The following is a 14,963-nucleotide window of genomic DNA, read 5'->3' as shown; positions in this document are numbered from 1 at the left end:
TTGACTGTAGTGCCACCAGTGGTTGTTATGAGTTTCTTCTCCATCCCTCCTATTGACCAATCAGATTCCACCCATCATATCACTTGCATTTGCTTCACAGAAAAAGACTGTGCCCAGTCAAGATGATCTGATCAATCACTTGAGCACCTTGATTAAAAACATGAAAAGATTTGGAAAATATCTAATGACACCCTGTTGTCAGTACACATGCTTTGGAAATTTTGCAATAAACTGAAAGCTGCACGCCAAGGAACGAAGCAGATGTCAAATTCAGTACATGATTTTTATTGGACTATGCATAGACTCATTAGTCCAGCCAATACGTAACTCTGAAATTCCAGCCTAGTTCGGCAAGGGTGGGAACTGGATTTTATAGTCAGTTAACTCCCTTGGGAACTGGACTGTTTTGTCTGTTAACTCTCTTGCCCCTGCAAGATGAGGATTGCTTGGTCGGGATGGAATGGGTGTCATCAAGCCCTGACAGCATGGATCCTTGCTCATGTTGTCAGCCACTGGTTTGTCTGACCAGACTTGATAAGTTATGAAACGTTGTTATGTAGCCTGAGTATTGCTGATCATGGATTAACTTACATACATTTGACCGTAATTTCTATATTAAATGTTTGCATGAAATTGGCAATAACGATTGACTTGAATCTTGTGGCTCAAGAAGCTATTGAAGTGAAGGAAAAAATCCTTTCTATCATCTCTCTGTGACCATACACTGCTGTTGAATAGTTCAAGGTTAGCTGGTCCATAGGATCATAAATATTGTGGCGATAGATTCCATTAAATCTGTGGACTTAGTTTATGAGGTGCAGCCACATCACCTGTCTCCTGCTTGTACTGTGTTCTGCATGACAATCTCACTGCCCTACACCCTCATCCCTGGTGATGAGCTCCCTGTCATGACTGTCAGCCACAGCTAGGTCCCCCTTTATACAGAACTGGAAAGATGTGTTACAAAGTAGTGATTCCCTATCAACTAGTCCTTATTGTCATCCAGTGTGGCCCTCTGTCAGAGCTGATTATGGCAGCCATGTCCATCAGTCGTGGTCAGTGTGTCGGAACACATGTGTACAGAGTTCCCAAGTCTCAACTATCTGAATATTTATATCACAAATACAGCTTGTGTAAGTATAGTTTAAAATACATAGGCAGTTGTCTAGAACACTGTTTTTTTACCTACGTTTAAATTTTGTAAAACAATTGAGAGAAATGCTTTCAATCATTAAATTCAAAAACAAATGATCATGATAACATGTTGACGGCAAAAATTTTGTAGAATTCAAAACTAATTAGATCTAGTTTCATTTCACAATTATTTGTTGTTATTTGCACGCAGAGTTATAGTATTCAATTAAATTTTTTCAATTTTCTAAGTTTCTTCTGCAATTCAACCCACATAAAGATGTAAAAATGTGATTAACATTACAATCTATAACTGTTGGTCAGAAATTAGAAAAAAAATACTTTTAACAAAAAGATTTTGATCTGACTGTCAATTAGGTGAAATGAAAACACACATAAGATTCTATCATCCCCGTTCTGAGAAATGATAAATAATATGTATAAAAATCTTTCTAACAAAACAATCCAATCAATAATCATTCAGTATCCTGCTATACCAGAACTTGTTTGTCTTTCATTCATTAGCAGCAGTACTAATCTGTAAGTTGAAGTCTTTTTTTCTTTTTTTTCGACCACCTCCATTGAAATATAAGCCAAAATATTTGTACTCCAACAAATAAAAAGAGACTTAATGGTGTCATTTCTACTATGTACACAAGCCTAGCTTAAGATTTTCTTGTGAGTTGTATGATTGTAATGTCTCTCTTATCCATGCATTTTACAGCAGTGACTCTAACTCCTGTAGTATCAATCAGTAATCATGATGAAATACCGAACAGGCTCACAAAGTCTTGGTAGTTAAACTGATGTGACATTTTAAAGAATTTTTTTCATACTTTTAAAGTTCATGTAAAAAACATATCCGGGTAATGACTGTCATTATATGACAACACGTCAAGCATGTTGCAGGATCAAGTCTCAGGGAAGATAATCCCGCGTGACACAACCATAATGGCTGCCGATGTTAAAGGTTGAACTGCGACCTTGGGTCACGGTCAGATGCCTGGCAGGTATGTTACCGCCTCACAACACCCGGCTCTCTACAAATATACACACTTCCTGTATCAAATGTCCCTATATGCAGTCAGTGTTCATGGAGAAGATGAGATTAGATGAGTTATGTTCCAGATTATTGCACCTTTTCATCCATGTGCATGCATGCTTGCCTGTGTATGTGGCCGCTTGTACTAGTTCGGACTAAAGTTTTATAGTGCTAGCCGACTGAGATTCCATGCCTCAGTTTAACATGAATACCCACTCAGACACAGTATACTGACTCCGAGCCAACCAGTCCTTGTTCTGACCCTTAATGCCGAGTGCCATCTTTAAACGACTTTTGGTATGATGGGGATGTGCATTGAACCACCTTCTGCTCTCTGGGTAGACATTCTTTCCACTAGACCATGGAGGCAGTCTTTCAGGGATGACATTATGTACAATACTTTCAACAAATTGTTGTGATCTTCATAAATCTACCTACTTGATAATCTTTGAGCAAAGCTGATTCTATTTCTACTCTCTAAAGTCAGCCACCATATTTGACTGGAGTAGATTGTATTCAGCAATCAGTGTAGATGCAGTTGTATAGCTGCTTGTTTTGGAGTAGATTGTATTCAGCAATCAGTGTAGATGCAGTTGTATAGCTGCTTGTTTTGGAGTAGATTGTATTCCGCAATCAGTGTAGATGCAGTTGTATCGCTGCTTGTTTTGGAGTAGATTGTATTCAGCAATCAGTGTAGATGCAGTTGTATCGCTTCTTGTTTTGGAGTAGATTGTATTCAGCAATCAGTGTAGATGCAATTGTATCGCTGCTTGTTTTGGTGTAGATTGTATTCAGCAATCAGTGTAGATGCAGTTGTATAGCTGATTGTTTTGGAGTAGATTGTATTCAGCAATCAGTGTAGATGCAGTTGTATAGCTGATTGTTTTGGAGTAGATTGTATTCAGCAATCAGTGTAGATGCAGTTGTATAGCTGCTTGGTTTGGAGCAGATTGTATTCAGCAATCAGTGTAGATGCAGTTGTATAGCTGCTTGTTTTGGAGTAGATTGTATTCAGCAATCAGTGTAGATGCAGTTGTATAGCTGCTTGTTTTGGAGTAGATTGTATTCAGCAATCAGTGTAGATGCAGTTGTATAGCTGATTGTTTTGGAGTAGATTGTATTCAGCAATCAGTGTAGATGCAGTTGTATAGCTGCTTGTTTTGGAGTAGATTGTATTCAGCAATCAGTGTAGATGCAGTTGTATAGCTGCTTGGTTTGGAGTAGATTGTATTCAGCAATCAGTGTAGATGCAGTTGTATAGCTGCTTGTTTTGGAGTAGATTGTATTCAGCAATCAGTGTAGATGCAGTTGTATAGCTGCTTGTTTTGGAGTAGATTGTATTCAGCAATCAGTGTAGATGCAGTTGTATAGCTGCTTGTTTTGGCTCCACCTTGTTCTATGGTATTGTAAGGTGTGTTGCAGATAGATGACTGTTTACATAGTACTGTATGTACCAACACCACAAAAAAACAAAAAACAAATAAAACCTGTCCATGCCATATAAAGCTAGTGGTAGTGTTAACATAGTGGCCAGAGATGCAGGGTCACAACAACTTTCGATAAATTTCATTTTTAAACATAAAGACTTATAGTCAAGAATAATTGAACTACACTCTGTTTTCAGATGGTTAAGGGGACTGGATTTGAAATTTAACAGGAATGTGTTTTCTTTTAAATTCAACACATTGAACAAATCACTTGTGAAGGACACTGAGACTCTCTAGAAGAAATTACCCATGGGTTTTTACACACACCATGACAAGAACATTCTTTCATTCTTTTACAGGAAAAGATGACGTCGTATACACCAGTCCACCCCCACCACCCCTAAATTCCACCATGATCTCACCCATGGCTGCCTCTCCCCACAGCCTTCCAACCCCTGACAGGCCACATAAAACAGACAGATTGTGTTTCTACACGGCTGCACTCTCTCCCTGACAAGGCCTGGCATCTGCGATCACACACGTAATAAAGCAATAATGGACAATCAGAACAGTCACCTGTCATCTATCGCCATGGAAATGCTTGGCTTGTCAGTGTGTACACCTGTCTCAGTGTCTCAGATTGACATGGTCCCTTTGGGGAAATGGGTAATGCTCTCTCTCAGTTGATTAACTCATCATTCACACCACGGTACTGAGGACGTTCATTACTGTATACGCTTCTTTAAACCAAAGAGAGTTCACTTGTAGAGGTGAGGTGAGGTGAAATGGGGTTTAACGTCGCGTCCAAGATTATTGCACTTATAAAGCGACGTGCATGTATGTGTGTGTATTTGTGTGGCTGCTTGTACTAGTCCGGACTGATGCCGATTTATAGTGCTAGCTCACTGAGATACCATGCCGCAGTTTAACATGAATATCCCACTCAGACACAGTATACTGACTCCCCTAAATGCTGAGCGCCAGACAGGGTAACAATAAGTACCATCTTTTAACGTATTTTGGTATGACTGGGCCGGGGATCAAACCCCCGACCTTCCGCTCTCCAGGCGGACGCTCTACCACTAGACCGTGGAGGCGGTCATTCACTTATAGAGCTCTATCAGGGGCCAAAAACATTTTTCATTCTTACTATCTCAAGAATATCAGATTGGATCCAATGGTATGACCAGGATGAAAACAGCTTAGGTAATGCTGCTACTGATATTTCTATGTTAATTATATCTGCAGTTTCCTAGTTACTATATAGCCCAAGAAAGTAAGGCCTCTCTATGTGGGTAAGTTTTTTCTTTAATAAAATAAAATTTCCCGCTAACCCTACAAAAGGATACTACCTTTTCTGTTTAAGACAGGATGTTTGAGCGAACATTGGTTTGTGAGGCATCATGACAATGTTCACACTTGTATCTTGAATAGTATTATGTAATTAAGATATCACAATTCATAGGCGGATCCAGAAGGCGGACCCAGAAGGCGGACCCAGAAGGCGGACCCAGAAGGCGGATCCAGAAGGCGGACCCAGAAGGCGGACCCAGAAGGCGGACCCAGAAGGCGGATCCAGAAGGCGGGCCCAGAAGGCAGATCCAGAAGGTGGATCCAGAAGGGGGTCCAGGGGTCTGGAAGGCGGATCCAGAAGGCGGGCCCAGAAGGCAGATCCAGAAGGTGGATCCAGAAGGGGGTCCAGGGGTCTGGACCCCACCCTTTTGAAAACTAAAACATGATGTCATGTATTTGAAGCTGTTCTGTGGACTCCTTTATTCTTTAAGTGGTTTATTGTCATAATTGTTATATTCCATCAGTGAGCAAAAACAGCAAAGTTCATATAGTAACACACAACCAACTCTGGTATACTCACATAGATTTTGTCTTTGCCATATCTGACTTTGAGGTTCTTCAAGATGGTGTCCTCATTCAGGTCACTGCAACGTAAACAACAGCTGGTCAAACAAGAACTATTGATGTATCAGACAAACAACTAACACATAGTTGCCATAAACAGTTGTACCTGTCATTACAACATGTGACACATTTACATAGCCGGCAAACCAGTAACACACTGATACTACAAGAAACATGGTGGTCCTAGGACTACCATTTTTATTAGTGGGTGAGTGCGTGAGTGAGTGAGTATGGTTTAACGCTTTTAGCAACATTCCAGGAATATCACAGCGGGGGACACCAGAAATGGGCTTCACACATTTTACCCATGTCGGGAATTGAACCCGGGTCTTAGGCGTGACGAACGAACACTTCGACCACGAGGCTACCCGACCGCCCCTTTATTAGTGGGTGGGTGAGTGAGTAAGTTGGATTTATAACCACAGCTTTTAACAATATTTCAGTAATGTCATGGTGTGTCAGCTTGATGTGTGAGGAAAGCCCTAAGTGGCGCAGGCCTTATACATTTACCACTTTGATGAAACTCACCAGATATGGTGTTCAGAAACCTGGAAATATAATTTGGTCGAAACCGGGATTCAAACCCACGATCTGGTTTTCTGGTGTACCCAAGGGATGCAACTCTGCACAGCGAGGTGACGCACCTTAGACGACAGCGCCACCTGGGTTATTGTGGATGGAAACTTTCTACATGTTTTGAAGCTATTTGCAGCCATGTGTGGACTTTGGACGACTGTCCTTCAATTGATATACTATCGAACATATGTAAATACACACACAATAAGCAGAAATTCTGTGTGTATCTTTACTTGAAGGTCATAAGATATATTAAATTTCTTTTCATATGGCCTTTGTTAACTCATCCATTGAAGAAGGAAAAACATGGCTGAGACTGTGTCTATATCCCAGGGTACAGTTTTCAGCCTGCGTTATTGTGGAGAATGTACTGGGGTGTTAATAAGGTGAATACTCAACATGTAACCAGCCAATCAGTGGTCTTGGAGACTATGTACACACAGTGCAAAGACATGGCCGTCATACTGTGCTTGTATCTACTGTCCCAGAATGAATATGTGTGAATATCCACAGAGGGAGGTTTTCAAAGAGAGACATATTCCCATTGAGAACTGTTGAATGAGTCACCTAGTTTAGGAAGTACACAGTTCTGGGTCAAACATAGGATACTCAGGTAGACATGTGTTAAGATGTACAGACAGGGGTGTACCCAAAGTTTGGGTGTGGTTGGTGCTGTGGGGTGGGCGGCCATTTTCTTTTAAATTACTCTCGCTAAAATAATGACAAATAAGATGTCACTAATTCAACACATGATTTTATCATCCAAAGCTGGAGATAACTGTGAGTGAGAAAGTATGTTTTTAAGCCTCTTTAGCAATATTCAAGCAATATCACTGCAGAGGACACCAAAGATGGGCTTCACACATTTGTACCCATGTGGGGAATCGAACTCGGGGCCTTCGGGTATGACGAGGGAACGCTTTAACCACTAGGCTACCCAACCCCCCATGATCATGTTATGAAGGAAAATATGGAGGGTCACTTCCTCGTGGTGGATGTTTGTTGCAGAGAAACTATAAAAACTATTTATATTCAAACACAACAGGCTAAATTTAACAGAAATTATAAGAAGTTCCAAGTACAAATATAAAAGGAACAAACAAACGCATAATGTTTAACAAGAGCAATGTAATTAAACATTGTTTCACTAGACAGCATGTTTGTATTCAAAATATGTATACATAAAACGAGGTGGAATCAAAGCCTAAACAAAAACAAATTATTTGATAAGAATTTTTTTAACCTGACATCAGGGAAATGATATCAAGGTGGAATTGTGACAAACTGGTCTTTTGTCAGGTAGACTGTTGATACACACATATACAAACATGAATCAGGAAATATGGTTGTTATACGCCATCGATGTGGTAAATATCAACAACGTTCATCATCGTCCCAAAGAACAAGTTTGACATTTCTTTTAACTCGTCACTTCTTGCTTCTCCTCCCTAAGGTTAAAGCAACCATATTGATCCATGGGGTGTGATGTTTAGCAGGGGTCTCGACGGGGACTGTATCGCAAAACAGCTAATTGTGTCATGTGATTGCCTCTTGTGTCGGCAACATTGACTGCTGCGTGACGTTGTGTGTAACCTAGTGTGACCCAATCCATGTTAAACTAGTCCCACACATGAAGCAGCATGGGTTGGGTGCGTTGCCTACACAGACTCAAATAGAAAGGTGTGGTCGTACATGAGTGTTTCTCAGAAACACCCCTGGATCCAAGCCATGGTATTTCCATGAATGATTACCGACTATTGAGAATATTTGTGTACTATATTCTGGCTTGGAAGATCAATGGAAAATTGTGGGAGTATACTAGTTATAAAAACCAAACAAAGCCAAATACTTAACTACGTCGCTATTCCTTACCTCCCTTTGCTGTTTCATAAACAGACACACATTCCATAAGCCGTAGATTAGATTCTTCGAGAATCTGTTTCACAATCCAGCCCAGTTATGAAGGATAATATGGCATTAAATTCTTATTTGGAGATAAAACAATCTGAATACTAATAAGTTTTGGACACAATGTAGTTGAAGGAAGATCTTTGTAACTAGAGCGATGTTGGGAATAGGTGGAGGGTATAATCTTCTGCTTAGTGGGGATGTTGCTGGAATATTAATCCAAGTGGCATACAATCATACTCACTCATACACGCTAGAAATTGGATAAAAATTATTTCATTTCCCTAGCTTCAGGACAGCTGAAAACCTGGTAGAAACAACTATTTGTTTGTTGTTTGTTGTTTCACGCAGCAATATTCCAGCTATGTGACAGAGGTCTGTAAATAATCCGAGTCTGGACCAGACAATCCAGTTATTGACATCATGAGCATTGATCTACGCTATTGGGATATGATGACATGCGTCAACCAAGTTACCGAGCCTGACCAACCGATCACATTAATTGTTGAAAAGCTGAGCGAAACCTCTCAACCCAATGACTTCTCCTTGTATGAAAATGTAAGAACTCATGATCGTCATCAAACTGTGTATTTGACCTCGGCTTGAAGTAGTACGGTCACCTTGTGTCAACACATGTTTTCCTGAATTATTCATGCACTTAATGTACTTTACTACCCTTGGATATTACAAATGATTTGGACATACACACTTCTTTCAATCAAATGATTTATACAGCACTATTTATATAGAGTATTCACATTACCAAGTCTTAAATGATCTGCAAATCGCATCAAAGCAAGAAAACACTTTTTACTTCTCTGTAAATAGAATACCTGCCATGATAAGCCCATAGTCATGCAGAATAAAAAGGCACAATGTTTTTTTCTGATCACATACTTCAACATTTACGGCTTTGCCGTAGTCCACTCTGTCACAGTGTGATATAAGAGGCCTCATTTTCAATAAAAGATAAAACTCAGCTGGAAAAAAATCAAAAGATAAAGAGAAACGATAAAACTGATTGTCAGATGGAGTGTAAAAAAAGTACTACAGTTCAGTTCAATCTGACTTCCAACCTCCACTCAAGCAAAGTGAGTATATGCTTTTAGAAATATTCCAGCAATATCACGACGGGGACACCAAAAATGGGCTTCACACATAGTACCCATGTGGGAACCGAACCCGGGTCTTCGTCATGATGAGCACACACTTTAACCACTCGGCTACCCAACTGCCCCTCCACCAAGCAGAAGTACAGGGGGCTTGGGTGCCCAGTCATCTAAGGTGCTGCAATTTGCTGTGCTCTTAGGTAAAGTATGAGACATGCATCACTTAGGGCTTTCCTCCCACATTAATTTGACACACTGTGATAATACTGGAATACCCAAATAGCGCTAAACCCAACTCACTCACTCACCCAAATTACCGCGAACAGGAAGTACCATGAATCTTCATCGAGTGGCTGAGCACTTCGCTGTTTATGCAGGAATCTATGGATTTAGTGATCATAAGTGGACAAGTTGACGCTAATTCCTCATGCTTTTTGAAAAAGGAAACTAATTTATTATAACACCACATAACAAATCTTTGAGGCCCATCATGGCTCAGATGGACCAGGATTACAGTAACTTTTTGTAAGCATTATACAGATCTAACCCAAACAAGTGCATGTTCCACGAATAAATATTTAGGATGATGGCATGCTTGATACCTTGACCAGTTAGTGCCCAACAACCTAACTGTCCAGGTATGGGTAAAGAAGGAGCGTGGGTGTACATGATGTACTGACCAGACGCACGAGTCTTTGATCACCTGACAAGCCAAAAGTGTTGTGGGTTGTACATATTTTATGAAACCAAAGGGCAATGTATGGTTCTACCAAACCAACAGACATAACTTGGTGACTCTGGGATGTAAAGCCCAAACTTTGAAGCTAAGGGACACAACTCTGCACAGCAAGTTGCAGCACCTTCGTCCTCTTTCCACCTGGACCAACTGCCACCTTCGAATGATGAACATGGCAGTGGACAGTGCATGCATCGCTTCTATCAGGACAGCTGGCGGATCAATGTCAGGGTGACTTCTACCAAAATATGACATGACTACTGTGTATTTTTAGGTTTTAAGGTGAACTAAAATGTCAGGACTGATCTCGATCACTCCATCTGCCAGTGGGGTCTTAATCTACGTCTCCTGCAATACGTTCATGTGTTAACTAGGCCTCTAACGATTCACTCGCGTATTCGGTGAATTTCATGAATTGAATTCGTTATTCGTGGTCACTAGAATCAAATATTTACAAATATGCAGTCATGTGCATTAACATACCCTGTACCTAAAAATATCAATAAGAACATATTACATGCATAGATTTCTTTAAAGACAACACTGATATATTTAATTTGATAGTATGGTGGTCACTGGTATTTGTTGTATTTGAGCAGATACTAGTACCTGGATAAGTGGAGTATGTGAATGTATAATATATTTATAATTAACCAACCATGTCGAATAATTCATGTTTTTATTTTTCACTGAATATAACAAATAATACATCAACTGCTGACTTGTTATTGTATTCGTGAATAAATATTTGTATTTTTACCCTATATTCGTGATACGAATCGTATTCGCCTCATAGTGCATTCGTTGCAGCCCTAGTGTTAACCCATATAGCCCACATGCCATATGTAAATAGATACAGATACAAATGACCGGTCAGTTATGACATGTAAGAGGAGACCTGTCTGCCCACGATGTTGTTTGTTTAGAAGCTGTGAGCAGACGTCAACAATATCTACCATTACTGAAAGTTACAAGTAAATTGTCGCATTGTTCTTTTATCAACTGATATTTTGATGAAAAGGAAACAAGTTATAAAAGCTTTTTCAAAAGAAGTGACCATAATTTGATCACTTTCCTGACCCGCTAGGACAACAATACCTCTGAAATGAGATCGGGGAAACACACAATGGCTCCTTTTGGAGATAGCCCTGGCACAAAGCCAAGGGGATTATACTACCCCGGGTTGATATCATGTGCAGTTGTAGATCACTGATGTACCGTATAACCCCACCTCCATGTCCCACCAATTACCCCGCCTGATTTGAAGGGAATTTTTTTAAAAGATCTATAACTTTACAGAATGATTAATGAGATAATACCCTCTAACTAAACTTTAGTCATACTTTTATTCTGATGTTAACATACTCAAGAAATATTTTCATGAATTAGAAAAAGTGAGAGCTTGAAGGTAGAGCATCAAGCCAGTTTGTCCAGCGTACCACCACAGCAGCTATTTGCCCTGGAGCAGGACCGGTATGTTAATCACTACATGGGTAGATGTGGACACACTTCACCACCTCCCACTGGTGAAATACCCTGGGCACTGCATTAAGTACATTCCATAGCTGGGACAATAGCACACCTCACAGACAGCAGATCCATAAGTGCTTCAGATATATTTGATCTGGATTCCTATCTTTGAACCTAAAACTTGCCCCATAACGAGTTCACTGAAGAAGTACTTCCCAGGAGACAGTCACAGAGATACCATAGAATAATGCCCCATTTAAAAGACACAACATTATCAATATATTCTGTGGGATAGACTACACTGTAATTAAAAGACAAAAATCAAGCCAGGGATATTTAACCTTTTCCACTTTCGACAACTGACACAGATTCCAGACACAGACACCAAGATGACATTACTGTTTGTTTGTTGTTTAATGCTGCACTCTGAAAAAATCTAGCTACATGACTGCGGTCTGTAAAGAATTGACTCTGGACCAGACAGTCCAGTGATTAACATCATGGGCATCGATCTACACAATTCGGATACGATGACATGAATCAATCAAGTCGGCGAGCCTGAAAACCCAATCCTGTTAGTCGCCTTTTACGGCAAGCATGAGTGCTGAAGACCTATTGTACACGGATCTTTACGAGTGAATATTACAGAAAACTGATCAGTCACTCTCACCATCCTGCCTCAAACAAACCTCTACCGTAAACTGTGTAAACTGAGCTCAGCAGTGGATACTGGACAGTGGGGAGAATCCCCATACACTGCACCAATACTGTCTCCCTCACAGACCCCAGAACATATATACTAAACAGTTAGGGATCATACATAGTTTTGGTGATATTATGGGTAGCGAAGTCTGACCACACAATTTCATAAAAATATCTTTTTTTGTTCACTACATTTAATAAAATAAGTGTTCCATTCCACTCCCTCATGGAATTATGGATTATGGATATTTTAACCCTATCCATAACTTTATTTCAAGGACTATATGCTAGTCGACACCGATATGCCAGATCAGCCAACAGTAGGTGCCCCCATATGAAGGCCACCTGATAAAATATCCCATTTTTCAGCAGTCGTATTTCTTTTTCAAATACAAAATATATTAAGATGTCAAGTGACGTTAAAAGAAATAAGTTTGGGGTTGGTTGGCTTGCTACACAATGTTCAGCAACTTGATATCTACCAGCATCTATTACAGATCAGTTGAGGCAGCCGGGACAAGACTGAGGTTGTGCAAACAAAATATTTCAGGTGAGATGAGCCATCATGACTTCATGCTTCAGTACATGTGTGGAAAATACCGTGCCCATGCCACAGGTCAAGGTATTTCATTCAACACTCTCTACAGTCAATGCCAACACTAATCTATGTTTTTTTCAAAGAGAACGGCTCTCTAAAAGTTAAAGCCTACATATATCTATGTTATATAACATCCATAGTCTACATATATCTACATTACACAACAGCTTTAGTCTAAAGTCTTTGACAGGCATTTAGAAGTTGGAAGAACATAAACATACAGGACACTTTTTAATGGATAAAAACTTCTTATATTCCTTGTAATAGTGAGTTATAGTAAACATAAATATATGATATAACAGGCCTACATATATCTGTTACATGTAACAAGTCTATTTCAGATAGCTATGACCTTTAGAGATATGTTATATAACAGTCATAACCAAAAAAGATCTATGTGATATAACAGCCATAGCCTACATTGGTCTAGTTTAGATAGTTACAACTTTTATAGATCTGTTATATAACAGCTATAACCTTTATAGATTTGTTATAAAACAATTATAACCAACATTGGTCTAGTTTAGATGGCTATAACCTTTAAATATGTTATATAATAATCGTCTACATATGCCCATTTTTAGTGATGAATGGCTCCATGTTATAATGCATACAGATCTATGTTATATAACAGCCATAGCCTACTTAGACCCATATTTTAGTACTGAATGGCTCCATGTCATAATCCATATAGATCTATGTTTTATAACAACTATAGCCTAGTTAGACCCATATTTTTTAAGTGAATGGCTCCATGTTACAATCTATATAGATCTATGTTTTATAACAACTTTTGCCTACTTAGACCCATATGTTTTAAGTGAATGTCTCCATGTTACAAAATATATAGAACATTTTATAACCTTCACAGACCCATGTCATTGTGGCGAATGGCTCTATGTTATAACCAGCAGATCTATGTTATAGATGTGAATGGCTTAGTACTGTGACTGTGTCCCATTTGACACCAGGGACTATTCATACCCACTGCGTACAAGTCAGAATGACACGGACCATCGTGTCTGGCACAAGGCAGATATGATGATGAGACTAGCGCTACACACCCCCAACCCAGCCACCCACCTTACATGGCAGATTACCAACACAGACACACACACATTCATGCATTTACACGGCTACACGATTCACGCTTCCAACTGACTGAACATTCCCCTTGACTGGCCAACTGTCCGACATTTCAGGGTCCTGCTAAAGGACGGGACACAATGCATGTTTGACACGCTTGAAGAAGGGACTCCTAACAAATATTAAGTTGAGACCAAAGGTTCTTTTGATGTCTTTATAAGAAGATCTAGCTAATCCTGTCATTTGCCCATAACCTGCCAGCACAACACCCTCCAGCAGACCTGAGGCTAGTGACATTAGCCTCTGGTGCAAGATTAACTCACATCTTTCAGATCTGAAGTTGCTGAGTCCCATGACCTAACCAGAGAAACCCTTTGAGATAAGGAGGTTAGATAGTCGAAAAGTTTAAGTAAATGGTGTATTTATCAGTCAGGGCTTGTCTCTTCCCAACTTGTACAACTTTGTCTTATATATCGAGTGTTTTAGATTATTCCTCTTTTCAATCCATAACATATACACATTCGTGACCAACTCGTGTTATTCTGGGACAAGCTGAATATCGACTCATGCCCCTCTCGTGCCATTTTGTTCCATTTGGGGCAACTGGGTTCCGCCTAAGCTCAAACGAGCATAGCTAAAAGTGACCACCTCCCTTGTTATTCTGGGACAAGCTGAATAGCAACTCATGCCCCTCTCGTGCCATTTTGTTCCATTTGGGGCAACTGAGTTCTGTCTAAGCGCAAAGACCACAGCTAAAAGAATTGCCAAATCATTGTGTAATGATTCAGGTATATTTTCTCCATATATATATTTTCCAGATGCAATCCAAAACACATCAGGACTCACGGTATTATATAGCATGTTTGAACACATTTAGCTGTCTGTTAGGTATATTTGTAGATGCAAGTCATGTGTAAATTTAAAAATTATTCCTGAGGAGTTCTTTGCCTGAAGTCATACACGCAGTCTGATTGGTTTGTCATATTTTTGCACATAACATTCATCGATAGGGGGATGAGTCTTCATGTAGGTTATGGAAAGGGGCGAGTGGTGACGAATGAACATATATACTGTTAGAACCCATCCAACACCACAAAGCTTCATGCTTGATTTCTCAAAATGTCATTTTTGAAAAGTTTAGAGTGTCTTTACTGTTAATATTCATACACTGGCCTGAATTTAGCATTCAAAGCCATTCAATTACCAAAACCTTTCTGATTTAGAAAGCCACTATTGTGCAGACAGCAGAGGTCATGTGTGT

General features: G+C 39.7%; 1 protein-coding gene across 8 annotated transcripts in view; it reads right to left on the bottom strand.

Moving 5' to 3' along the window:
- LOC139468327 (unconventional myosin-XV-like) overlaps positions 1–14,963 on the bottom strand; it is a 159,419-nt gene that overhangs the window by 94,637 nt on the left and 49,819 nt on the right. For all 8 annotated transcript variants that reach the window (XM_071250222.1, XM_071250219.1, XM_071250225.1 and 5 more), the window contains exon 4: positions 5,474–5,537. In XM_071250222.1, coding sequence (XP_071106323.1) covers positions 5,474–5,537 — 64 coding nt within the window. The remainder of the gene's footprint in view (positions 1–5,473; positions 5,538–14,963) is intronic.

This window comes from Haliotis cracherodii, unplaced genomic scaffold, assembly GCF_022045235.1.
Source record: "Haliotis cracherodii isolate W230 unplaced genomic scaffold, xgHalCrac1.p SCAF_2, whole genome shotgun sequence".
Taxonomy (NCBI): domain Eukaryota; kingdom Metazoa; phylum Mollusca; class Gastropoda; order Lepetellida; family Haliotidae; genus Haliotis; species Haliotis cracherodii.
Note: the sequence above shows the minus strand (reverse complement) of the source record. Positions and strands in the feature narration are given on the sequence as shown.